This window comes from Falco peregrinus, chromosome 7 (assembly GCF_023634155.1).
Source record: "Falco peregrinus isolate bFalPer1 chromosome 7, bFalPer1.pri, whole genome shotgun sequence".
Classification (NCBI taxonomy): domain Eukaryota; kingdom Metazoa; phylum Chordata; class Aves; order Falconiformes; family Falconidae; genus Falco; species Falco peregrinus.
The window spans coordinates 25,223,259-25,249,694 of record NC_073727.1 but is presented as its reverse complement, the minus strand read 5'-3'; the positions used below and the strand labels follow the sequence as shown (position 1 = coordinate 25,249,694).

Below are 26,436 nucleotides of genomic sequence, written 5' to 3'. Positions count from 1 at the left end.
GTCCACTTTTCCTTGAGAAACAACATGCGGCAGTGGGTGAGATATGGGTAATGGGAGCGTGAGGAGCCTGGACCCTGTCGTCAGCTGGCCTTGCCCTGAGCAGGCTGCTTCACATGTCTGGTTGCCTTCCTGCCTCCTGGAGGGGATACAGTGGGACATATGGGAGAAGTGAGACACTGAAAGTGTAGGAAGTTCCTCACTGGGAAGGCTGAGATGAGCCCAGGAATCTCAAGGCTTCCTTACCTATGAAGCTTGAGTTTTCACTTCCAAAAAGGAAATACTTTCTTCTGCAATGTAATGTACTATTAACCAGAAATATCCTGAACACAGGATAAGACAAAACTGGCCATTGTGGGTACCCATGAGTGACAGAAGAAACATGTATACATAGGACATGATTAACTTCACCCTAATGTCGGGTATAAAAAAGACAAATCAAACCTCACATTTAGAAGTGGGATTAGTTCTGAATTAACATACCTAGATACAGATGTCTACAAGGAAGCGACAGAACTCCCACGATCATCAAATTGTACCTGGTCAGTGGACCCTAGAGCCACTGAGCCCACCACAAACTACATCTGTATCCCACCAGCTGAATGACTGCACACCTTCAACCATATTGAAGATCTCCACTGATACCATGGGAGGTCAGACATCAAGCCCACACAGAGACACCTCTGTATGAGGGTCTCAATGTAGCTATTTAGGTGTCTTAATCTGTTATTGAATTATTCCCTACAGCTAAGTCTGGTTGCCTAAAATAGTCATCTAGTGCCACCTGAAATGACCTGAGGTGCCCAAGACATTTTGGCAGATGTGACACAGGGCGTAAGAGAGATCACATCTGAAATGACCAGGAGGAACCTATACTGAGGCGATGGACGAACTGAGGTTTGAAGGAAGGGGGTCAATCCCATTCTCAGTTCCCACAGCTAGCACAGGTATTTGTGTTGTTTCTTTAATGGCAGGTTTGGGAAAATGGGCCCTTCTACTCAGATCCCATTGGCTGGACAGTCTCAAGGGCTTTATGTAGAAATTATCCTCCTGGAGTCAAAATGGGCAAGAGAGTCCCTCAGAGAAGCAGCTGCTTCTCAATTCAGTCCCCAAGGCAATAAGCAGGAAAGAAGAGCTTTGCAAATCGCTGTAGAAGAACTTAATGCCACGGCTGAAAATTATCCTGACCTTTCTCTGAGCAATGGTGAGATGGGTGCTCTCCATGCAACATCATTAGGCAGTCACATCCAGACATACAGAGAATATTAGCAAAAATTCCTACTGTCTGCTTCACTAAACACTTAGCTTTCATGTACTATGTGGTGCTGCTTTGGTATTCATGATGAAGAGATGTGTAACGCCTCATGTCCCTGAATACTACCCGAGAGGAACATGCAGGTATAAAGCTTTGCTTCCAGATCAGGCAATGCTTCTTGTTTTGCTCACCTGCTCCACAGGCCATCACCTCCGAGCAGTCACAGCCAAAGGGCTGCCCTGCTGTGCACAGAGGAGGAGGGGAAAATAGTCCTGTTACTGGCTGAAAAGGATCGCCTCCCTCCCATTTAATAATGTGATATTCCCCAGCAGAGTGTGCTTTCCTGAACAACAGCTGAAGGGAAGACAGACAAGATCACAAGAAGTTTGTATCTTTTCTACATATGGCTATTGGGTATGTAGATCTGGGAGACCTGAAGCTCTGCAGGAGTCAAGAGTTGGAGGCAGGGCTGCAAGTGCTGGCAGGGACTCCTGGGCCAGAGTCCTTCTGCAGCTGGGGTTGGTGGCGATATTGGGAGTGAAGGGCATTCTCCTTCAGCTGCTGTGAGATTTTCTACTGGGCTGTACTTTTGCCACTCCTTTGGCTTAAGGCGCGAATAGCTTGTTCCTTCCTTATGCATCATCTCTGTGCCAGTCCAGGCATGGGTTTGCACGAGACCTGGTGTAAACCAAGTTTAAACGATCATCCTCTGGAATTACCGATATAAAATTTAATGTGATATTTTTACCTTCAGCCCTTGCAGTTACTGGAGCGCAGGTTAAAAGCTGCATTTATTGCAGGCATTTATTTTTATTAAGAACGGATCTTTGCAGTCCATCAAAAATGCTCAGCTTGGGAGGAAATGCACTGTAGCTCCATCTGCTATCAACTGTAGCAGGGGTCCTCAAACTACAGCCTGCGGGCTGGATACGGCCCCCCAGGGTCCTCAATCTGGCCCCTGGTATTTACAGACCCCCTCACTCCCCCCCCCCCCCCCCCCGGCGTTGGGGGGGGAACCAAGCAGCCGCAGATGACTGCCTGCCACTGCATCCGTGCGCCGGCCCCCTGGTTAAAAAGTTTGAGGACCCCTGAACTATAGTTTCTACCATGGTAAGCGGTGATGCAGGGCAAGTGCAGTGTAAAGCACGGGCCGTTAGAAACATCCTGCAGGTCTCCAGTGTCGGTCTGGTGCATGTTTTTCTCTCCACTCCAGCATTCCATGGGGGCAGACTGCTGTGGACAGGGTGCTCCTCAGGATCCTCTGAAGCCACGGCAGAACCTCCTCTTCCTGGAGGAGGCAAGATGTCACCCTTCCTGCAGTGCTTGGCCAGGTATCAGGGTGGGGAGAGGTGTTCCTCTGCTGCCTCCTGTCTGGGATATAATGGGGCAATGTGGAAAGCAGGTTGGAAATTAAATTTCCAGGTGGCAATGTTTGAAAGACAAGTAAGGAAAGCTTACCCTGTGTGTAGCCCTGCATTAGCAAGTGATGAAAAGCCATACATGTAAAGCAATTTCCTTGTGTTATTTTTAAACTAAGAATAGGAAAGTGGTAGACCCAGGTCAGAGTGAAGCTGCACCATCCTTGGCCATCCAAAGCTAGTGCCTTAGGAAAAGTACAAGGACAGGGCAAACAAATACTGATTTTCCTCCCAAAATACTCCCCCAGGCTATCTGTACTACAGTGATTCCCTGAACTGAGGCGGTGCCTCTGTTAGTAGCCTGTAATTTGCTTCCTTGAATTAGCCCTTAAATTGCATCAGGTTCTCTTAACTTGCCTTGAAGCCACCAAGCTTTCCAGCCACTGAGCTGTGGGTCGAGCCCCGGCTGTGGCAAAAGTCAGAGCTGCTCCACTAAAGTCCTTCTGAGGGAACACCCTGACTTTATCGGGGGGCAGTCAGACAAATGTGTCCCTCTAGCCTCTCTGGCCAACCTGCAATTTGACTGTGTGTTTTGCCAGCCTGCCTAAGAGCTTTCTCCTGCGTGTGAGAGGATGTTGTGCTGTAACCCCTGCACTGTCAGAGGCAATTTTTGCGTCTTTGCTGCCTTCCCCACGGCTGGGGAGCACACTTGCCTTCCAGGATCTGCAGCAGCGTAACACAGTAAATGCCACCAAAGGTGCTCTCCGTTTCCCTTGGCATACAAGAAAGAAGAATGAAGTCATGGTTGGGCTTGTAATTAAGTGTAATAACAACTTGTATACTGCAGCTGATTTCTTGTCTTTTCCATATCAATTCAAATATGTTACACTGAGAACATTTTGTGTGCAGCCCAGTTGGGTCTTGTGTGTCAGCACATGTGGCAAGGAGTTCTACAAGGTTTTGCCAAAGCACAGTGTCACAAGCATTGAGAGCAGAGAAAGAGGACAAAAAAATCGTGATTGCTAATATTTACTGTGTTTCCTGACCACACTGTGTTTTATACTTCACCAATTGCAAAAGAATACCCCATTTCAGTCAAAGAAGTGCTCCAGGTCAGCAGATCTTTTGCTTCAGGAACTGTTAACTCTGAGTTTCTGAGGTGCCATCAGCTACCTTTACAATTGAAGGAGAATACAGCAAAGGCAATGCAGTGAGGTGCTCAATGCAGATCCTATCCTCTGTCTCACAGCCTCCTGGCCACCAGTGGCCCCCACCACAGGAACCACTGCTCTTCCCCAGGTGGGGGGCAAGCCTGGGCTGGGTTTTGTCTTCCTTGGCCCCTGTCAAGCTCCCCTGTGAATGTTTGTGGTGCCAGGCTTTGTTCAGAGCAGAACAAAGTGCAAAGCTTGAAGCACCGGGCTTTCATAGTGGGTTTTTGTGCCAAATCCAGGGAACTCCTTGCATTTCCTTTTCCTGATGGACTCCCTGCCTGCAGCCAGCCTGTAATGTAACGCTGAGGGGATGTTTTGTTTTGGGAGGTGGAAGAGACACCGAGGGTGTCCTTCAGAAAGCACTACAGGGAGGAAAATGCACACTGCTGAAGACAGAAGGAAAGCAGTGATGCTCAGGATAGACAGAGCCTTTCCATTTGACTCCTGCTGTGGCAAGCCTGGTGCTTTTAGCTCTGAAAGTATAGTCTCTGCAGACATATGAGACTTTCATTGGGTAAAAATCAGAGCCCATGGCAGGTTTTCAGGTGGTTCCTGAGCTGACTGAGCATTCCTGAAGAGTGCAACCACGGTGGCCCTGGGCAATATGGTAAATTAGGCACTGCAGGTGTGCTCTGATCTGGTGTTAGACATTCACTGTTTGCATGAAAGTTTTAGGCAGCCAGTGCTGAAGACTGAAAATGTTATAGTCAATCTATAAGTCCTGCCATATGTAATGGATCTGTCTGAACTGAGCAGATACCCCTAGAGTTATTGACACCCACCGCCCACCCCCCAATTTTTAATATATTGCAAATAAATGCATTTACTGGAGGGAAGACCTAGAAGCCCTCTGTTTTTCTTATCCTACAGCAGACTGTGTAAAGTACTGACTGGATAAGACCAGAGAAGCGAGTTGCTTGTTAGTCATGCTTATGAAGTTTTAACTAGGCAAAACGTATTTGCTTTTGCAGCAGAGAAGCTCCCAGCTGCAGACACTTGTCACCAGAGACCCCTATCAAGTGGTACCTGCCCCACTATGTGGGTAAGCAACCCCGATTTCATTCCCAGCAATGTCAGCTCTGATCAATCTGATCACACTGGGTTCTGAAATTGTGAGATTTGAAGTGTAGTGAGAAATCTGTAGATTTTACAGTTTGTAGATGTTGTAAAAAATTGTAGTTGTAGTAATAAACAAACCTTTACTTCCTTTATGTTTTTTGAGCTTAGTGGATGCTCTTGGACCACATCTTTAGGCTTTTGTCTGTATCTGAGAGAGCTATGAGTCTGCCCTGTAAAAATGGAGAGCAGGGAGTCTTCTGTTATCACTGGCCTGAGGGAGCATGAAATTGAAAACGTCAGCCATTGCAAGGCTTATCATAAAAGCATGAGAATTGCTTAGACCCCTATGTCTAGCAACGTATGCAGGCAGGACTGGGACTAGTATTCTGCCCACGCACAGGAAAGCAGATGCCTGGACAAACATTTGAAAACGTATTTCTGCAGTTGTTTTTTTTTTTTTATTGACCTTTGTTAGCACATGACCCTTGCCAGAAGCTGCTAAGGATGCTGTATATTCCCTTGATACTCTGTGTATGGTTACATATTTGTTCCCTTTATTAAAACCTGCACAGAGGAAAATGGACCAGATCCCACTCCATTGCCCCTGCTCAACTTCATCAGCTGCATGGAGTTGTGGTGAAATAGCAGCTTTTGATGGAGTACATCCAAAAGCCCACTACTAACATGCGTGGTAACAGATGCTATAAAATTCCAGAGAGTAAATGTTTGGAAATTCTCCTTTAACACAGCTACCTTGTGCCAGCAACCTTGTGGTCCAGTTCAGCCTCCCCACTCAGAAGTGCTGCGTATGAAGCGGAGGGAAGTCCATTTTGGTATGGGTAGCACTTCTGAGGTGAGGGAGGATTTGCAGAACCGCACAATTCGGAAAAAATCAGGTTGGCAGGGACCTCAGGAGGTCATCTACTCCAAATCACCTCTGAAAGCAGGCACTGACTGGTGGGTACAAGCTCACGCCTTCATCATGCTTATCTGCAGGATGCAGGGTCAAGGTGGCTGTTGAGGGATTCACCTATTAGACATCTGCAAGAGAGACATCTCCACCTGAGCCAGCTCCCTGTACTGTATTCATGGTCAACAGAGGGAAACGGGCATGGCAAGGGTTTTGTCCCACTTTGGAGGAACTGATCCAGCTGTGGTTAGGTGAATCCCACCCAGGAGTGCACATCTGTGGCATATTTCTTGCTCCGCTTTATAACTGATGGCAATAGGAAAATGGCAGCACGAGAAAGCTGCCTTCAGATGAAAAACCTAAACTGAAAAATGAATAAAAAGCTCTGTTTCCCCCTCCTTTTTTTCTCTCCCTTTTGGTTGATCGGCAGCCCCGGGGCAGATGAGCCACTTGCCGTGCCTGCCACCCAGCCTGGCCCCCGGGGAGATGCAGTCCCCCAGAGTGGGGAGGAAGCGAGGGCGACCCCCACTCCAGCCGGCGCCCATCAAAATGACTGTTCACAACCTCTACTCAGCACCAGCTGGCGCTTTGCCGGTCGTGAAGATCCCAAAGAAGAGAGGGAGAAAACCCGGGTACAAGGTAGATACGTGATTTTCACACTCCTTCTCCACCTCCTGCTGGTTTTAATACATTTTCTCCTAGAATTTCAGGTGAAATGCAGGAATGGAGGCAAAGCTGCGCAAGCGTGGGGCAGAACAATACAAAAAAAGTAAGAGAAGCCGGTTTGTCTTCTACCTGAGATAGTGAAAAATGGAGGAAATCTATTTTTCTAAAGTTTACAGTTGTTTTAATTTGCGTGTCTGAAAAGAACTTGCCTTGTGCAGTGTTGTGCGAGATGGCTGCGCAGCTGCTGGGAAGTGTTTCTCTCTCGTCACTTTTTTCTTCCTTCTCACTTTTTTTCTTCTTTCTCACTAATGGTGATTAGAAATGAAATAAGAAAGAGAAGGAAAAGGAAAGGAATATAGGCAAGTGGGAATAAAAGGAGGAAATAAAGCTAATTTCCAAAGGAGGAAAAAAAAAAGGACATTTTAGAAAGTAATGAGATTTCTCTTACTGAGGGAAAGGCAGTTTTGAATATTAGTCTGCTCACTTTGGGGGAAAATCATGCACAGCTCTCAATGTGACCCCAATGAGGAGGCAGGAGTAAAGAAAGCAACCCTTTCTTTGAAAAAACCAAGCTATTTGCCCTTGCTTAAGCACGGTGCCAGCAGGCTGGGGCTCTCCCACTGTGCCCCCCTTGCGCTCAGCACTGGCAGCACCATCATGCCTCAGACCAGGCAAAAATGGGACCATGATGCTGAGTGGAGGAGAATTTATTTTGGGGAGTGAAAAAGAGCTGCATTGTAGTAAGAGATCTTGTCAGTAGACTGCTCCATCATTCTCTCCATCTCTGCCTGCAGCCAGCTAGGGGCACCATGCATGTTTGCTGTGCCCGTTCCTTGTTTTTAGTGGGAACGGGTACAGACATGCAGTCTGTTACAAGGAGGGCAAATTACTGACTGTCAGAAAATAATAGCTGGTTAAGTTCCTGATATCTGAACAGAAAAGAGAGTAACAGAAGCAGTGCATGCACAGGGCCTGCCCCAGCCTTCCCTGGAGAAGGTCTTGGCCCCAGTTGTTGCCCGGCTCTTCCCTGGGTCTCCCTCAGTTCGTGGGAGGCAGCAAGACTCCATGCACAGTGCTGCTGGCTGAGTTCCATGTACAGGGACCAAATGTCTCAGCTCCTCGGGTTTGGGCTTTATCTAGAGCCGGCTACCTTTATTGTTGCTCTTCCCTTCTTTTTGCCTCCTGCCAGACCTTCTTCTTCCTCCCATCCTCCATCCTCCTTCCTCCCTCCTCTCTCATTTCCAGGCAAGCCCTCCTCACCACATCTCCGCATCCCATTTCCAGAATCCCCTGCTCCTCTGCATCCCCCTGTGCAACACCTACTGCAGTAGACATCAGTACCTCAGCCCTTAATGCCTTCTGCTCATCTTCTGCCTCCTCCTGTGTCTCTCCCTACTTCATCTATACCCCTCTCTGCTATGGGGGCACATTTTGAAGTGTGTTTCAGTGTGTGCTGAAAACAGACCTTGCATAGCTAAGAAACAGTTCCAGCTGCAGTTTCCCATTTCTTCTGAAAAGCCTTAGCTTTGGTAACGTGAATGATACCACAGCAGCAGCCGAGCAGAGCCAACCTGACAGCAGGCTCAGGTGTCCCTCTTGGGGTTACCACAGAATTCTGTAGCGGTAGTCCAAAACAGAGCTGCTTGTCCAGGCTAAGACTGGGGCAAATGCTGTAGTGTTTTGTAAAATCTGAGATATGGAAATACTTAACTATTTTTCACTTCAGTGCTAGCTTAAAACTCTGGGACAGAGACATCTGAATTGTTTTACTTGAGGTACTTGTTATTACAAGTTTATTATTTATTATATTTATTTCCCTTTATTTATTACAAGTAATAATTTAAATTATTACCAGTAAATCTGGGTCACTTGTAGGCTCTTTAGATCAAAGCCATCCAAATTTGGGATAATGATTTGGAGATGTGGTGAAATTGAGTCCCTGAGATGATTAAGTGATTTGCCAAATACCACAATGAAGAATTTTGGCAGACCACATCCCTTCTGCCCCTGCTTGTCTTGCAGACCCACATTTCTTACTCCTGCATTCATACTTGATTTGTCATTTGACAAAAAATATTGCTAGGGAGTATGTTCTCTTGCACCTCAAATATACCCACCCACCTGTGAAAAAGCCTTTCACCAACCACCACATATTTGTAAGTAGGAGAAGTGAAAAGGGAGACTTAAATTTCCTAAAATGCTGCAGTAACATTGTATGTCAGACCTGGGTGGCTGAGCACTTGATTGCTGTTGCCCCCTCTCCTTCTGAAGGGAAACTTTTCCCCCAGCTGGGTGCCACACGTCTCCTTCTGGTCCCTAGGGACTTAGTGGGGAGGCAGTGGCATCCCTCCTTTGGCAGTGAATTTGGGATGGTGTTATTTCTTGGTGAGTGGCAGTGAGTATAAAGGCACCCTTTTATAACCGATGGCTTGAGTTTCTGGAGCTGAAGCACCCGTGGCATCTGGCCTGGCGCTGTTTATTTGCGCTAGAGGATTCATACACCAAAGTGACGTTTTCTGTGAGGTGCTTTTGTACGCTGTGTGCTTAGCTGAAGTGAACCCCTCTCCATCAAAAACGCTTCCCCAGCACGAGTCAAAGATTACATCTTTTGATAGGGAACTCTAGCTTGATTTAATTAGCTCGCTAATTGTGTGACTTTCAGATACCATGAGACTTAAATGCATTTTAAAAAATGACTCCCTGCCCAAATGGCAGACAACCAAATTCTTTATAGCAACCACATAGATGAATCATTACAGAACAGATGAAAAAAACCTTCTGAATTTTTAGAAAACTAGGAATTTACAGTCTAGATTTAAATTTATTTGGCCAAGATGTGAATAATAGGCATTTTTAATCACATGCTTTTTATAGCCAGATGACCCATTGCCTGTTTTCATTAACATCAAAGCAAATACCTATGTCTTCCTAAAATGATATTTTATCACGCTTCACCACCAGGCAAAGTCCTTTTCTTCACCATCCCATTTATTTTTTCACCTTTGGTATAAAATTTCATCAGTTGTTTTTCAAAAAACTGTTTGCACCTAATGCCAAGCTATTTGCCATAAAATTCTGTATTTTCCCTAAATACATCTTTCTGACTGTTTAAATCTCTAGGAAAAAGTCTATTCTGTCAGCAGCAGGGAGGTTAGTAGGTGGATCAGTTTTATTTCTCTGGCTGTAAGTGAGGGGCAGCCCCAAAGAGCTGCCTTGAAGACCTGCGTGAGGGCAGTCTGTGTTAGCACCGTGGGCGACGCGCGGTGCTGGAGGACATCGGAGCAAGATGCGCACGGGGCAAGGCTGCAGCAAAGACCATCACATCCCTCCCAGCAGGCAGACAAGCGATGGCCCCATCCGAGCAGCCTGAGGGCAGTTTGTCCCCCGGCCATGCTGCTGCAGCATCTCCTGCTTGGGGAGATGGCCCCAGCCCCGGGGTCAGTGGTCGGCCCGGACCTTGCAAGCTCCTGCCAGGCCGAGTGGGCAGTGAGAGTTGCCCTGTGCAGGGCAGCATGTGGAGTGACAGTTTCCATGACAGGGCACAGGTTCCCCTGCTGCCCTGGAAGCCACTATTAATGATGACAAACAAGCAGTCAGGATTCGGACATGCTAGGACCGAGATTGCACAGACAACCTTAAAGTGCCCTGGTTGTTCACCTGTCCTGTAAAAGTTCACAGGACAAGGATAGTGCCTTGGAGTTGAAGGTTGCATATGCTCCTCTCAGGGAGTGCCTCGTTCACTGCAAAACACTTAGATGTAGGAGGCTGTGTGCAGACTCCCCTGCATCATCTGCTGCGCGGAAGAAAGGTATTGCATGACACCAGAAGAAAAGATGGGGAAGACCTTGGATTGTGTTTTGCCTTTGCCAGCACAGCACTGACCCCTCTTTGCCCCTGGTGACTGAGCTAAGCCCTGACTTGCCTCGTGCTGAGCCTCCTCACCGGCAGCCAAATGCACAAAGAGCGCGGGGTGCAGCCAAGGACCCCAAAACATGTACTCGGAAGCTCTGTGCTTCCCTGGTGCAAGTTTAATGGCACCTTTCTGCCCAGCCATTGGAAACCTACACAGCAGGAACAGGCTGGCCCAGGCACTCACCTTGGTGCACATCTGCGTGCACATCTGCAGAGGCAGGAGGTTGTTTTCTCTCCAGCAGCAAAAGCTGTTGTGGCCAGGAGATGCCTCTGCCCTCCTGGCTGGAAGGACACAAGCCCATGGGGACATGGTGAACCCCAGCCTTTTCTAGCAAATTTTTTGTCAGGACAAGGGATAACCAGTACAGGAGAACTAGGAGCCATAAAGATGAGGACCTACGATCCAAGTTGTTTAAGAAAATTACAGGGAAAGTTTGCACTGTGATTCATCTTGTTTCTTTCCTGTCCATTTTATTATACAAGCTGGCAGAGAACTTGTTCAGAATTGGAAAAAAAAAAAAGTTATCCAGGAAATGTTCTTCCCCTCTTTCACTTTTTTTTTTTTTGGTGCGGGATGATGGAAATACCACCTAGATGAGTCCTGACTGTTCTGAAGAGGTGTGCAGGTTGTAACAGAAACTCCAGAACTCAACAGGGTCCTCCCTGCCTCGGCCACTGCATACTCACAGAGGCCCCTAGCTGGCATCAATGGCACAAAAGCCCGTGCTTTTTCTGCATCTAAAGCACTGTGACTTTGGTGAAGCAGACACATTTATTTCCTACCCTAAATCCCTGATCAGCTTTGTCTGATCTCTTTTCCATGGTAGAAGATCCATAAGAGTGGAGGGATTGGTTGTACATCTTGTTTTAAAGCAACCATTGCCTTTTACATCTCATGCTGTGCATAATAAAACCTATGACAGTTGATATTCAAAAGTTGATTCAAATGCCTTACCGTGAGGATTTCCCAAAGTGCTCTGACAGACTTTCTGTCTCTTTTTTTCTCTTTCTCTTTCCTTCACTGCTTTTTTTCACTTTCATGCATATGTACTCTCTACTGCCAAGCTCTCAGTCAGCTGGTTGATTGGGTTGGCTTTTTGATAGAGAAGAATCAGTCCAAGAAAAGACATCTTTAAATGAAATACTTTCAGATTTACACTTGGCAATATTCAGGGACTACTCAGGGTTTCAGTGCCCGGGAGGTATTTAAGCCATGTTTGCTAGTGTACCGTCTCTTGTAATCGGGCATTGTTTTATTTTGATCTAATGAAGGCACATCCTCTGCTACCCCTAACAAAATGGCATTTATCTGTATCCAGAGGCTGTAGAGCACATACCGTTGCTATTAAGTTTGCAGTAAACTGTTTGCTAAAAGGGCAAACTGCCAAGAAGGGGCTTCCAAGCTACAGGGTTTACACAAGTCTTTCCCTCTGTTTAATTGCTCTTGAACACAAGACTGCCTGGGCCTCCAAGACCCAGGGAACAGGTGGAGAAAGAGGTCTGCTGGGCACTGTCCCACCTCCGCTGGGCTGGTGGTGCTGCTGGGGCAGCACACACTCAGACGGTGCACGAGGCTCAAAGGCTGGAGAGGGTACTTGTGCGCCCGTGTTTGGGGCCACAGGGCTGTGAGCCAGTAAGGATGTTAAGGAGCCAACATGCAAGTGAAACAGAAGTTACTAGGTGTGCTGTTTCCAAAATAGTGTCTATATAGATATGTGCATGTGTGAGTGCATATATTTATTTTTATGTATATGTATATATAAATATATATACAAGTATACAGGTACATCTCTATACAAATGTATATACTTTTATATTGGTGTATATACTATGCACAAACACACATGTATATATGCATTTATTATATATGCATATACGTGTATGATCAAAAGCAAGCCTGGAAGCCCAGCATAGGGGGTCTCCAAAGTTTCATAGTGCCAAGCCACTTAATCATAGAAAAGCGAGTCATTGACGTGTTGCTAAAGAAAATAACAAATCATGCTGGTTCTCACCTTCCTACATGGGATAACCCCCAAACTGGATGAGTACCTTGATTTTTGAAACGCTGTTTTCCTCCCATTTATTTTAATTGCTTAGAAAACAAATCAACAGCACTTTCCTGTTCTTTTCTGATCCCAATCTGAAGGCAAGACAACCTACAAAAACAGGACAACACAGGCACGTGAGGGCTGCTGGCACTAGCCAGAGACCAGCTCATGGTCCCCAGTACCCTATGGCCGCCATACAGCAGGAGGTCAAATCCATAGTTTGTCTTAGATTCACTTACTGAACTTTTTTGCCCTTGTTTAGGCTAAATCCAAAGGGATTTAGCCTGCCCCAGGGGATGGAAGGCAGTGACACGATGTGGAGGTGGTGCCTGGCACTTCTGAGGCAGGTGGAATACCGTCTCTGCCCAGACGCTGAGCAGTGCCCTGCAGGGGATGGTGCCTGGGTGATGGAGATAGCTTTTGTTTCCATCTGAGCTTATTGGGCACATCTTTCCACAGGAACTTCTCTGAGGGAAACTCTAGGTTGCATAAAGGAACCAGTTCAGGAAGGGCCTGGTGGAGGTCCGACAGGCAAAAATTTCACCCATCTCAACAAAGATGGCCTTTTTGTTTGTTTTGATGGGTACCATCCCAGCACAGGCTGCTGTGCTACTGAAAGCAAAGGAGACCCTGAATTCCTTCTTAGTGAAGCCCTTGCTGGGATAAACCAGTAACTGGGGAATGACCCAAACTCCCACAGATGTAATGGTAGACAACCCACTTGGATGGTACCTAGCCTGACAGCCTTCCCTCTCCCCCAGTTTTCTGTTTTTAGTTACACTGAAACAGTGACCATTATTTCACAGTTGTAATCGTAGTCATGCACAACATGAATATTTATCCAAAATGACTTCTGCTCTTCACTGGGACTTGCTCAAGGTTTTTTTCTTAGTAGGTAGTGGTCTGGCTTTATTTCTACCTAAAATATGCTTTGTACATTATTTCCAGCTTGGATGTAAGCTCTGAGAGAAGCAATATTCTGCTAACTTAATAGGGCTAAAAATTCCTTTTCATTCTTATGCTTGTTACTTATAGCATTTTTACCTTTGGCCACTGAAAAACAGCCACAACAAAAATATCACCTGCCAGAAGAACAGCTCGGTGTAGTATATGTAAATATACAAACCAGCCAGCTGCATGCTTGGCTTTCTGCTTTCCCCCGGCTTCCCTTCATAGCAAAAGGAAAAGCAAGAGTGGTACCTTCAGGTCACATCCATCACGTCAGCTCTTTATAATTGTGAGGACCTGATCATCACCTGACTGGTGAGATGTTGCCAGGTACTGGCAGCATAAAGATGTAGTGATATTGCACCGTAAATTCCCATCGTGTTTCACTTCTCCAAGCCAGGCTGCAGGTCATGAAGATTACTGGGTGCAACAGTGCAGCAGTTTGTATTTACTACCTGGTAATAACACACTACAGACCATGGTCTGAACTTATTTACATGGGTGTCAGCCCAAAGTAGCCTCTTGGTGCCACTGGATTTACACAAGATTTACACCTCTGTAACCAAGAGCAGAATTTGGCCCTAAATTATGATGTAGCTAAAGACCCCATTTTTCTGAGTTGCGGAGAATTGTTTACACCCACATGAAATGGGTCGTAAAATGCCATTGCACTGATTTGTTAGAGTGTTAGAACCAATTTGCTCAGGTGTAAATAACTACCCGGTGGGTGGCATAATATTTGCATCCCATAACTTAAGGTGTTGCTGTCTGCTGCAAATCAGTCAGGCTTCAGGCTCCAGTATCCCACCGGGAGCAGAACGGATGCTCCTGGCCTGGAGAAAGTGATGCAATAGCAGATTGCTAATGAGTGGGAGTTCATGGGGCGTGACATACATGGAATAAAATTGGAATATCTTGTGTGTACTTTCATTACCCAACTGGTTATTTTTTGCAGCTGAAATCTCGTGTCCTGATGACTCCCTTAGCAATCTCTCCGCCGAGAAGCACACCGGAGCCAGATATTAGTTCCATCCCCCAGGATGCAGCTACGATACCCAGCTCGGCCACGCCACAGGCTCTCACAGGTACCCAGCCTCAAGTGCTCCTTGGCCAAGGGGTGAGCAGGAACCATGGGCTGCCAGCCGGAGGCTGTGCTTTCCAGAACAGGTGGAGCTCATGAAAATGGGATGTTTGCAGATTAGACTGGCGGCCAGTGAAAAAGAACAGACATGTCCTGCAAGAATATATTTTGACTGCCATGCGTCAAGCTTAGTGGAGACTGCAGATCCATTCTCCTTGAAATGCAGACATCAACATCCCATGAATGCTACCATTTTATACCGAACACTCACCCCACCAAATGGGTTGCAATGACCAGACTAAACCCCGGTGTGAACATGAAGCATCTGTTACAGCTCTGGGGAGAAGGATGGAGAAGCCATGTTCTGACTGTAGGCAGGGTTACCAGGACATAAACCCTAGTGCCTTATCACAGCAGCAGACCTGGTTATTTCTGACTGTAGCCAGGGAAAGCACAACCTGATTCTTTTTTTGCTTCTGTTACCAGAAGTACCATAGGTCAATGCTTTTAAATTGATGTAAATGAGAAGAAAATCAACAAGATGGTTGATTTACCCTGAGATTTCAGCAGAGAAATGGATTAGATAACATTAGAATCTAAACACAACACATAAATCCCATTATTTCTTAGCTGGGATGCACAGAGAGGAAGTTTTCCATCTGCTCTGGTAGCAGAATGATAGTAAACGTAGTGATGATGACGATAATAATATATTTTATTCTCATTTATCCCTCCACATCTGAAGACTGCAAGGCACATGGCAAACATTAGCCAAGTGGTGTTTCATAGTGCTGCCCTGCGTGGTGCGCCTGGTGCCACTTTTGGAGGGGGACAGGGTGGCACAGTCCACCAGCCCCACTAGATCACCGGTGTGGCTGCAGAGGCAGAGGCTCCATGGGGCATTTCAGGCTCTGTGGATGTGATGCCCGTACCTCCATCTGCCCACCCCATGCCGCCAACACCTTTTCTCCAACCACCTTCCCAACGGTGTGTGTAGGCTCCCGCCAGAGCAAGGTCTGCAGGAGGTGGAGGCAGGCTCAAGCCAACCTTTACCTCTCTGTCTGCACCAAAAGGACTATAGGGGCCCTTGCTCCCCAGCGAGGGACCTAGCACGCTGCCTGCAGGCTTCGGGGTCCCTTCTGCAGCTGAGCCCTGGGCAAAACCGGTGGCTTGTCACAGCAGAAGCCACATCCTGCAGATTCAGTGAGGTTTGGCATGGTGGCAAACTGCACCCTGACAGTCGTGTCCCCCGTCCCCCCGCTCAGGCAATTCATGCATGCTGCTGCTGTCTTTCCATTATCCCTTTGTTTGTTTGGTGCTTACAAAGTGTAAAGTGCTATGTAATGATAAGTATGATTGCTATTATCCTCCTGTTTACCCAGGATATACTGCTTGAGCCTCGTCTGCTGTTCAGTGAGAGATGGGGTAGCAGAGTGTGCTGTTGACAGTCACACTAGATTTTCATTACGGTGATGCAAACTGTAAATTATTTCCAACTTTACACAGCTGTCATCATGTCCTCCACTCTGCTTGATGGGTTTTTTTTGTCACATATCTGATTTCTGTCAGAGGATAATGTTATATTGTTTGAGAGATGACAGCTCGAGCACACTCAGCCAGCTATTATAATATGTCTCACTTTAGCCTGACTTTAGGCTGTGTCTCAGCCGCCCTTAGTTACCACAGTATTATCTCTGCTTCCTCCAAGACACAGTTCCAAGCTTAAAATAAGCTCATGCTAGTGAGAGGGGAACACTGATTTTTTGGCTACTGCCAGCAAGCCTGGTAGCACGTAGAAAATCTGCCTTTGCAGGTGATGCCGTATGAAAGGAGGCATGCAGGGCTTGGCTGCGGAGAGCTGGGGACATCCCTTGCAGAGCCCAGCTGTGCAGATGTGGTCCCAAATGGGGATTTAGCACTGCACATGATGTACAGTCTCCCTCGAGGTGATGCTGTTTGCAGAGCGCTGGGGTGGACATGGAGGGTCAGGAAGCTTCCAAAGACCACAGTGTCTGCCACGGCACTGTGCAGCTCAGGGCAGCATAACCCTCCAGAAATTACAGCTGCATAAAGGTCAGAAGTAGCAAGGATCCAAAGTCTCCCAAAACCCATCTCAGAGCAGCGCTTCTTAGAGGGCCTCTCAGTGAGCCGGTCTGAAAACACAGGAAAAAACCAAAAAAACCCCAAACACACCTCAGGCTGGAGTTTACCTGTTGCTGTAAGGTCACCCTGGCTAGTCACTGTCCTGCACTCCTTGGGCATTTTTTCTGGTCACCAGCTGCATGGACAAGGCAGTCTGCAAGAGAGCAGCCCCCAGGCACATACAGGAGATACAGGAGCTGCTTTGGTTGCATGTGGCTTATCCTCACCTGTGACACTGAGCAAGACTCAGCTCACCTCACTTAGGCAAGGGGTGATCAGTGCAGGGAAGCCTGGCTGTGCAAATGGCAGCAATCCACCAGTGAGTGTAAGAGCTTGTGAAAGAAATAGAAATGTATAAAGCTAGCATTTGCTAGGATGCTCTCAGGGCCATTTTGTAATAACCTTGTTGGGATTTTGTGCCTACAGTCTGCATTTATGTCAACAAACAAGCGAAGGTGGGGCCATACCTTGACAGAAAAAAAGTGCAGCAGCTCCCGGAGCACTTCGGTCCCGAGAGGCCGGCCGCAGCGCTGCAGCAGGCTGTGCAGGCATGCATCGACTGCGCGCTCCAGCAAAAGGCAGTCTTCTCACTCATCAAGCAGGGCTATGGAGGCGAGATGGTGTCAGGTAAAGCATTTTTGTAAGGGGTGGCTGGCCACTTGGGAAGTGCTTGGAATCTTAACCTGATCCCCAGTTCTGACTGTCCGAGCTGCCCCATTCACATCAGTGGGCTGGCAACCAGCTTTGAGCATCACTTGCACCTTTGTGAAATGAGCAGCTGCAGGAATTGCCTCAGTGTCAGATGAAAGTATATCGGTAAAGTGGTGATTCAGGGGAGGAACAGGGCTAGCTCCAGAGCCCTACGTTTACCACTCTTCGAAAGTGCTGAGGCCAGGCCTGTGAGCTGAGTCTTTCAGTCAGCCAGACAAGGATGAGCAGCATTGCGAGCCCTCTCCATGCCTCACGTTGCCGACACATGTTGCTCTAAAGGAAAACTCACACAGAGTTCAGCTGCTGGTGTGTCTTCCGCATGCAGCTCATAAGCCAAATCTGTTCTCAGCTGTAAGAATTGCAAAAGTCCTGTGGCAATTCCCCATATGGCAGGACTATACAAATATATCAGAGGAATTGGAGATCACAGGGAACCTCCCAGGAGCTCCTCATCTTCCCACAGTGACACTTCTCGCTGTATCCTGATGAGTCTCCCATGCCCCACGCTGAATCCCCTGGTCTGGCTCTCAGACTGAACACGAACTTTTCTTTTAATCACAGCAAGACTTTTGTGTCACAACATTGTTTTTCCACATGGTGATGCAGTGGGAATGAAACAATGATGGGAATACAGGAACAACGCTCTCCAATGAGCTGTCGGGGATGAGTCAGGCATGAACATGAAGCCAAGGACCACAAGTCCAATCAGTTTTGCAGGAACAACAGCAGCTCAGCTGTGCCATTGGGACGCTCTTGTGTGGGAGCCCAGGCTCTGGCCCTCTGTGCAGCATATAAATCCTGCTTCTTCCCTCTCCTCTAGTTCTCTCTTATCACAGGTGTGCCTTCCCTAGGGGACATCTAAGAATGATCCAGATTTGTTCACAGAAATACAAGACTGAAGCAATTTGGTGCAAAACTTCATTTTTGCCTGGTTCTGTCCTGCATATATGATTTTAATTACAAGCAGGAGAGTCACATTGTGCCCCAAGCCTGCCAGACCCCTTGCTTTCAGTTCCTCTGAGCTGGCTCAGCTTCAGCTACCTGAGCTAAAAGCACCTGGTCAACATTGTTCCCAGCTTCATGCCTCTTCTAATCAGTGAGGAGGCGTGAATGGCCTCATAGTCATAGCGTAGCTCTGAGATTGCAGCTCACTCCCAGCCCAGCAGCAGCACAGACAGACTTTGTCATGGGCTTTACAATCTTCCCATGGCTTGGCTTACAGATGCTCAAATGGCTGTGGAGCAGGATCTCTTACAGCAGCTCAGGCCAGCAGGAAATCTCTGAAGCTATCCCAAAGATTATAACCCTAACAATGTGATTTATACTCACTAATAGTGACTGGAGGCTGTAGGACTGGAAAAAAACTTCTGGGTGGTGGAGTTCAGGCAGCCATATTATGTAGTCCTCCCTGCAAACCTGTTGACACCTGAGTGTGTCCTGCTACAATTGATCTTGGGGGGTCTGTTGTGACCCCTCCACCTCTTATGGCTGGGACCTATGCATTTTTTCATTCTTGGCTGAATATATTCCCTGACATCTTTGTTCAGGAGTTTAATGCTCTGCTCTCATCTTTGAGTTCAATCTTTGATGTATTTCTAGAGGGCAGTCCTCATTCTGCTAGGCCAAAATACTTTCTGAAACTATATTTCAGTATATTCAGAAGTGAAATTTCTTTCAGTTCGTCTCTGCATTGTGAGGAAGATCGATGGATTGGTGAAAGTGCAAGTGTCTTCCCACAGCCCCATGTAGCAGAGGTGGTGATGGCTGCAGTGCCACAGGGAAACTTTCTGTTCCCTGAACATCACTGTGGCCTGGCTGTGCACCTCTGCAAATGTGAATTCACCCTTCTCAAGCCTGGATGACCAGAATGGTGTCCACCAGTCCAGCTCACACTTTACCAGGACTTTATGTAGTGGAATTGACACTCCTTTGTCCCCCATAGAAATGCTTTGTTCAATACCTCCTTGAAATACATCTTTTTCATCACCATGTCACCTTGGTGGCTTATGGGCATCTGGTGAGCCTGTCCCATAATTTCTCCTCCCATCAGTTCATATTGAGCCTCCTCAAAAACCTATGGATTGCTGCGTACTTTCTAGTATTTTTCCACCCATTTTTATTATTGCAGAGCTCAAGATCAGCCAGTCCTTTCTGTGCAGTCTCCCAGTCCTCTTCTCTGTTAATAATGCCTCCTAACTTACAGCATCAACAAAATCTTTTTGTGCCAGCATGGACCACTGCCAGTTCCTCTCCAGTGCTTGGGGTCTCCTGCCAGCAGAGCCTGTTGCCATCTCCTGCCTCACCTTTCACACGCAATAATTGCCAGTTCAACAAAGTTTACTCATATTTCACTGAATTCCAGATAGACCGCAACTGTCAGCCCTCCCTTGCCAATAAATGCAACAAAATCAGTAAATAAAGGCCCATGATGAAGCTAGTAGCTGTCTCATCAGTACAACCCTGGTACCTTTTATTCATTCGCAGCCATGTCTTTAATTCTTGTCTCCCCATTACCTTTTAAAACCTTGGGTATTGCTGAAGTCAGCCTAATAGCCAGTCCATCATTGGCAGATCACTTTCTTTCCCCTTCCTTAGACCAGGGTATCATAATTTCCTCCTTCCAATCATACAATACAGTTTTCAGTTGGATGCATGTATTAGAAATCCTTGCACTGCTGGCCATGCCAATAGGCACCTTTCAGAGCTCCAGGGCGAAGGTGATCTGGGTCACACAAACAGCTCCTTAAGCTCCTCCAGTTTATTTTCTGCTTCAGGTGGAGTAATTATGTAAAATATTTTAAGACATACAAATACTTGTGTGAAATCTTTTCCCCTGCTGTCATTCCTCCTCCTGCTGTGCATCCTCAGGTATTGAATTGCTCCTGCTTGCTTTCCAGTTTCAGCTTCGTTTGAGGGGAAGCAGCATCTCCTGAGCCTGCTGGTAGTGAACAGCATCGGGTATGTCCTGCGTTTCCTGAAGAAGCTCTGTCGCAGCCTCTTATGTGACAATCTCTTCAGCAACCAGCCTTTCCAGCAGTACGATGCCGTGTCAGAAAGCCCAGAGGTGTATGAAAACAGACGGATGGAGGCAGGTAGGCTGCTTGATCAGCTTGGGATAAAGATTTAACAGGGCTGAAGAAATGCCTGTCTTTTTTTGGTCCTGTATTGTATATGCTAGAGAACTGCAGGTCTGTGTGGGACCTTTCCAGAGGGAGTCAGCAGGCTGATTTGCAATATTTTTCCCAGTGGCTACAGAGGAGGCTTTCAGGTGAGAATCACTGTGTTGAGGAGGCCCAGCACAGACAGGGATATTTTTTTTTCAATTATTACCTACCTTTTTATTTCTTTTATCTCTTTTCCTAAGGCAACAAGGCTCATATGATCCCATTGTCCTTGTTTCTGTCTGTTGTAACTTTTGGTCTCATCAAGAATAGGGGTAGAAGCCTCGAAGGGATTAGGTTCCTCCAAGCTTCAGGCAGGCAGGGAGGTAGAGGGGAAATTTCTCTCTCCATCCAGCTCAACCACCATATTAGACACTACAGGTTCTCCACTGACTACCAAGCCTCCTCTGCTTGCAGACCTGCTGCAGAGCATTGCCTGTCCCTGCACCCCAGACCCTTCTCCTCAGGCACTGCCTTAGCCCATTGTCTGCAACAAGAGGTGGGCGACCGGGTGAGCATGTGGACCCCAGCCCACACTTTGGTGTCACTGCAGCATGAATCACCGCCGTAATGGCTATGCTCTGACCTGGCACTGCCTCAGCACTTTGTTGCCTGTGTGCTTCCCCACTTGCATGCCGCTTGTTTTAAGGGTCATCTGCAAAGCAGCATGGTCTGCCTTCACTCAAGGGGACCTCTTACCGGGTGAGGGGAGAGAGCCACCCACAGAATGAAGTTTTGGGTCAGTTCCATTAGCATAAATCTAAAGTAACATTATTAGCTGTAGCACACTCAGCCTGGGTCCCGATCTGTCACCTCTGTCCATGAGTGTAAACCTAAATATGAGTTGTGACTGCTAAGGGGCTTGCTTTGCTACTTGTGGGAGTGTTTCTCCTAGCTTAAAATGCCTGTGGCCACCAGTAAGGTCCCTGCCTCAGTGCTTGACCGTGTGGGGTGAAGCCTGGAGGGGCTGTGGCATGGGGCAGATGCACCCAAGGAGTGGTCCAGAGAGGCGCGTGCCCTGAGCAGCACCAGGCTCCCAGGTGGATGGCATGCCTGGTCTTCCTTCTTGTCCCCACTCCAGTGCAGCCCCCATGGAGCTGGACTATGCCTGCAGCCCACATCTGCAATCAGAGGTCAGAAAGCTGTCCTGGGGCCCTACTATGGACAGCACAAAAGTTAGTTTACAGAAAACCGACATTGCCAAGTTATGGCCCTGAACCTCTGCTTCACCTGCAGGCTTCCTCCTGACTTAAATTATTTTTCCTTCTCTTTTATTAACAACGCTGTGGGTGTTTGGGGAGTGCATTGTCTCTCATGCATTCAGTTTAATGGCAGATATATGCTGGCAGCTGAAAGAAAGGTGTTTTAGTGTCCACAATTATGATCCATGCATTGCTTGTTTTCCAGGAAGACCCTAAGTGTATGCTTTGCACGCCAAAGCTGAGAGTGGGCTGTGCACAAAGTGCAGAATTTGTTTTATCGTGCAAAGAAATCCAGCTGCCACTCTTACACATAGGGGAGGATCAGCGGGAGCCCAGATTGAAAAGCAGCATTATTTTTTCCTCTGGACTAGGACATTTGCAGCAACCTGAATGTTTCTGAGAGGTCAGGGGATTTCTGTAGCACTGAGTGAATGCAGCCCAGGAGGCCTTGCATTTGCATTTTAATTTGCATGTACATTTGCATTTTCCTTTGCATGGCAAGGCTGTATGTGACGGAAGGCAACTCCACAACTGGAGTTTTTACAGTGGCTGTTACACTCTGAGCATCTCCCTCCCTATGTAATTTCAATGCAGATGTCCCTGACACCATTGCCATGAGCTCGAGCTCGGAGACATGGCTGTAGGGAAGGCTGCTGCTCTCTGGGTCTCCCACTGCTGAAGCAGGGGGCGGGGGGCAGGCAATTAACAGCCCCCCGGAGGCAGCATGGGCTTGGCAGTATTGGTCAGGGCTGGTGTTGGCCTGGGCTCTGCTCCCTGCTGCCTGAGGGAAGAGGCAGTGAGTCCTGGGGCTTTTATATCTCCATCACCAGCAGCACTATGGTACAGTGGAGAATGTGAGCTTTGAAATAGCTGAGTGTAGCGGTTATACATGTGGTTAGAACTCTTCCAGCTTGATCACCTGGGGTCTGATAACCACTGGCCTGATAGGCCAAGAGCCGTAGGGTGGGTCAGCATGACCTGCAGAGATTTGGGTGATACCCTGTTGAAGTGAGGATGCGGGAGTCCAACAGTGAGGGAGGCTGTGATGAGCAGTGCCATTTCCAGAGTGGGCAGGTTCTCAGGTGGCTGTCTGAGCTGGCAGCCCCAAAGGAGGACTCTCCTTCTACCAAAGATTAACAGAAATAGAGTGAGACAGGGTTTGAGGACACTTTCAGCACTCCTCTAACCACCAACCTGGTGTACTAAATTTGGTGAACCTGCGTTGCTCTGCTGAAGCCTATCCATGGGCCTGGGGGTGGCTGGGGGACAGTTCAGCAGCTTCACCAGCTAACCTGCTGTCTGTGCCGCTGTGGGCCCCAGGATGCAGGCTGGAGAGCTGGGGGCTGGTTTCAGTGCAGCCATGTAGTTTGGAAAACCCACCTACAAGATTACTGCTTGGCCCCAGAGCACACATGGAGGCATGGAAGGAGAAATTAACTCTGACACATAAAGTCCTTGAAATGGAGAATTTTGGAAAGGGGAAAAGCTGCCTCTTCCCCACGGCAGCTTGGGCCCAGCTCAGGGCTGTCTGTCTGTGGTTGTGTGGCAGAGGAACTGGAGTGATGGCCTCATGCCCTTTCATGCTGTGCTCAGCCAGAGTCAGGCAGGTACATAATATTCTTGTTCATCATGTCAGGCTGTATTAAAGAGCTCTGCTGGCATCAGTGGAATAACTCCAGTTTTAGGCACTGGGGCTTAAGCCACTGAGTTTATGTTTAATACTGCATTGCCTAAATCTCCTTCCACCTCCCTGGGAGCCAGTGTTTCTCTGCAGCAAGGCCAGCACAGAGGGGACCTCTGCCACACAGAACAGAGATGGGGTTTCCCTGTGGTGGCAATAATGAGGATAGTAGGAGCTCTTCTCTCAGACAGGTCTATGAGAGTGCCTGTTGGGATAGAGCTTGCACGGAAGGAGCAGGACCATAATAAAGCACTGCAGGAAGCCATGCAAAGCAGCCACATTTTTCATTGTTTCTGTTCTCCAGCTTGTAATCGAGATGCTCGCTCTTTTAAAATCATGTGTGTTTCAGCCCCTATGTACCAATGAATTGAATACATGTATTGACTTTGGTGTAGTTACTCTTGATTTACACTGACAGAAGTGAGAGCGGAAGCCAACATCGTGTCCAGTCATATTAATCCTCTTACACCACACAGGAGTCACCTTTCAACCTTGCCCCAAAGCACATGCCCCTAAGCCATTATTCACCTGTGCTCACAGTAAACTGCCAGATGCTAATGGCTGCATACAGGCCAGGTGGGATTTGTTGATTATGCATATATCACTTACAACAATGTTTTACATGTCTGAGAAGTATGCGCTTAGCCGTCTGTACCCAGCACCAGCCTCTGCAATGATCCTGGCTGGCTGTGCATTGCCCTCCCTGCTCCTGAGCCCCTGTGCTCTGCCTGCCCTGCCAGCGCCTCTTACACCAGCACCCAGCAGCCCCACATATGGGGCAAGGGTCCCCCTCCAGACCTCTCCCAACATCAGTGGCTTCACTGCCTGGTCTTGGCACTTCTGGGAACATACTCCATGGCCCTTGCTCAGCTGTGAGGGGACTTTCTGACCTATAGGAGCAATCTGTGGGAAGCAGCTGTGGGGATGACTCCCAGGACTTCATCCAAGAAGTTCCCTACCCAGCTTCAGATCTGCATTACAGCAAATCCTGAGATGTTACCCATCCCCACAGCACTGGGGTTCAAAGCACCTCTGGACGTGCACCCCAGAATTTTCCATGACAGTGGTACTGCAGTTTGAACTAAAATGATGGGATGATCTGGGTGACCTCTGCAGAAAATTCTGTGAAGTGTGCCAGGGGCTACATGGATGAGAAGCCAACAGAGATCCTGTGAAGTGCTTCCATCCACACCCTCTGTGTTCAGCTTTCATTATGCTTCACTATGCTAAGCTCATGGAGGCTTAGATGTGAGCATGGGAAAAGGACATTTCTGGAACACCTACATACTGCTGACATGCACCTATGCTATGTTAGACTGTTATTTTTTCAGAAGAAAACGTTTGCTATGAAACTTGCCAGCATGATAGTGGGCACAGAAATCAAAGTAATTTATCTTATGAGGGAAACATCAAACTTGATAATCATCTTCTTATTTTCCCTTTCAGGCAATTCTTTCCTTGCTCTTTCTGTCTTGAATCTTGGGTTTGGGTCATTTTGTGGTGTTCAATGATTTCTGTGCTCCATGCAGAAAAGCACGGCTGCATGTATCAGCAACAAGTCTTTCTTTATGCAAGGACTCCCGTGACCACCCTGTATCCTTGTCCTCATTGTGGGTGGGGGGAAGACAGGAAGGTCTGTAAATAAGGTCCCCAGCCTTTCTCCTTTCACCATGGACAAAGCAAATTTGTATGCATAGATACCATACGGTGTACCCTACCACTGTCCATAGGAGAACAGCATCTCTTTTTCTGGCAGTGGCTGGACGTAGGGTCCCATATGGAGCAGAAGCACAGCAGAAGGTAGAGGTATCCTATGCTACATCAATGCCTCTATATATAGGAAGATGGGCTCTTCCTATCTACAAGCACTTGAAAAGCTGGTATGAGAAGTACCATAGCAATGCACTATGAGAGTGTGACTGGCAGGCAAGACACTAGGCTGGGAGCTGGATTTTGTCAGAGACTTTCCCACTGATATTGTGGCCACATCACCCTTCCCTGCTGTGCCTTTTTTTGAGCACCTGTCCAAGGAGGGCTATAATTCTTGCCACCGCGTGCAAAGCACCTTTAAAACAGCTAGGAAAAAAAGAATAACACGATAGAAAACCACATATTATTACAATCAATATTTTCTGTTCCAAGCACGAAATAAACAGCAGCTCAGAAATTTCAAGCCCTAAGAGGGCAGGAAAAATGTTGTCTTTCCTCTTTCTAGTACCGTGGCGAGTTTAATCTTGTCTTGTTGCATGCTATGAGAAACAGCGCTCCTGGCTTCTCAGCACACTCAGAATAAATGGCTTTTATGGCTATCAATAGCTTTGGTTCTCTTCAGCATTTAATTATCTGCAAAGGCCATTTATTGCCTCATATATTCCTCTACCATGAACATTATCCTTTAGACAATAAATAAAATATTAAGGTCACTCTTTAAAGAGGGAGCAGAGGAACTGCACAAGCCATCCAGCCACAGCGAAGTCATAAGAAGTTTGTCTGGTCTTTGGGGCATTTGAATTGATGGCAGAGCCTGAAGTAGAGCAGAGAAAGGATGGGATGGTTGCATTCCTTGCTTCCTTCCACCTTCCTTCCTTCCTTTGCATGAGTCTGTGCATCCATCAGCAGGCTGGCCACTAGGGACCACACCACTGAGGTCTCCTGCCTGCAGCTGGAGTGCTATCCCCAGGACTGGCTTCCTGAAATGAGGCGTCCAGGGTGGTAACTGTGGCAGAGCAGAAAAAGGTAACTGCAGCTGGAGTTGCGTGTTGTCATCCAGAAACCTGGGGAGAGGCAGGAAAAGTTTCGGATGGTACAAAAGGTAGGAAGTAAAAGCAGGAGGGTGAGAGAAAGGAGACCAAAGGCAATGCTCATGTGGAGGGGTTTCACAAGGCTGCTAGTAGAGGCTTTAGCATTCGGGCCCTTTAAACCCAGACCAGGAGAAACTAACGAAACGTGTACTAAGGGGCAAATCCTGTCAGGAGGAAAAATAAGAGATGGATGGGAAAGATGAAAGTCACTTGAATTTGCCTGAAATCTGCAGAATTGGTAGAACTGGCTAAATTGCCCCTTCTGACTGTGTGACTAGTTTGCTAACCCCCAA

At 47.5% G+C, this 26,436-nt stretch overlaps 1 protein-coding gene across 1 annotated transcript in view; it reads left to right on the top strand.

Annotated features, from left to right (window-relative positions):
- The window catches only part of SCML4 (Scm polycomb group protein like 4), an 84,143-nt gene that overhangs the window by 19,812 nt on the left and 37,895 nt on the right, over nt 1–26,436 (top strand). Inside the window, exons 3-6 of the mRNA XM_005244031.3 lie at nt 6,221–6,429; nt 14,320–14,449; nt 17,014–17,214; nt 20,196–20,390. Of these exons, the coding sequence (XP_005244088.2) occupies nt 6,232–6,429; nt 14,320–14,449; nt 17,014–17,214; nt 20,196–20,390 (724 nt within the window). The 5' untranslated portion in view covers nt 6,221–6,231. The remainder of the gene's footprint in view (nt 1–6,220; nt 6,430–14,319; nt 14,450–17,013; nt 17,215–20,195; nt 20,391–26,436) is intronic.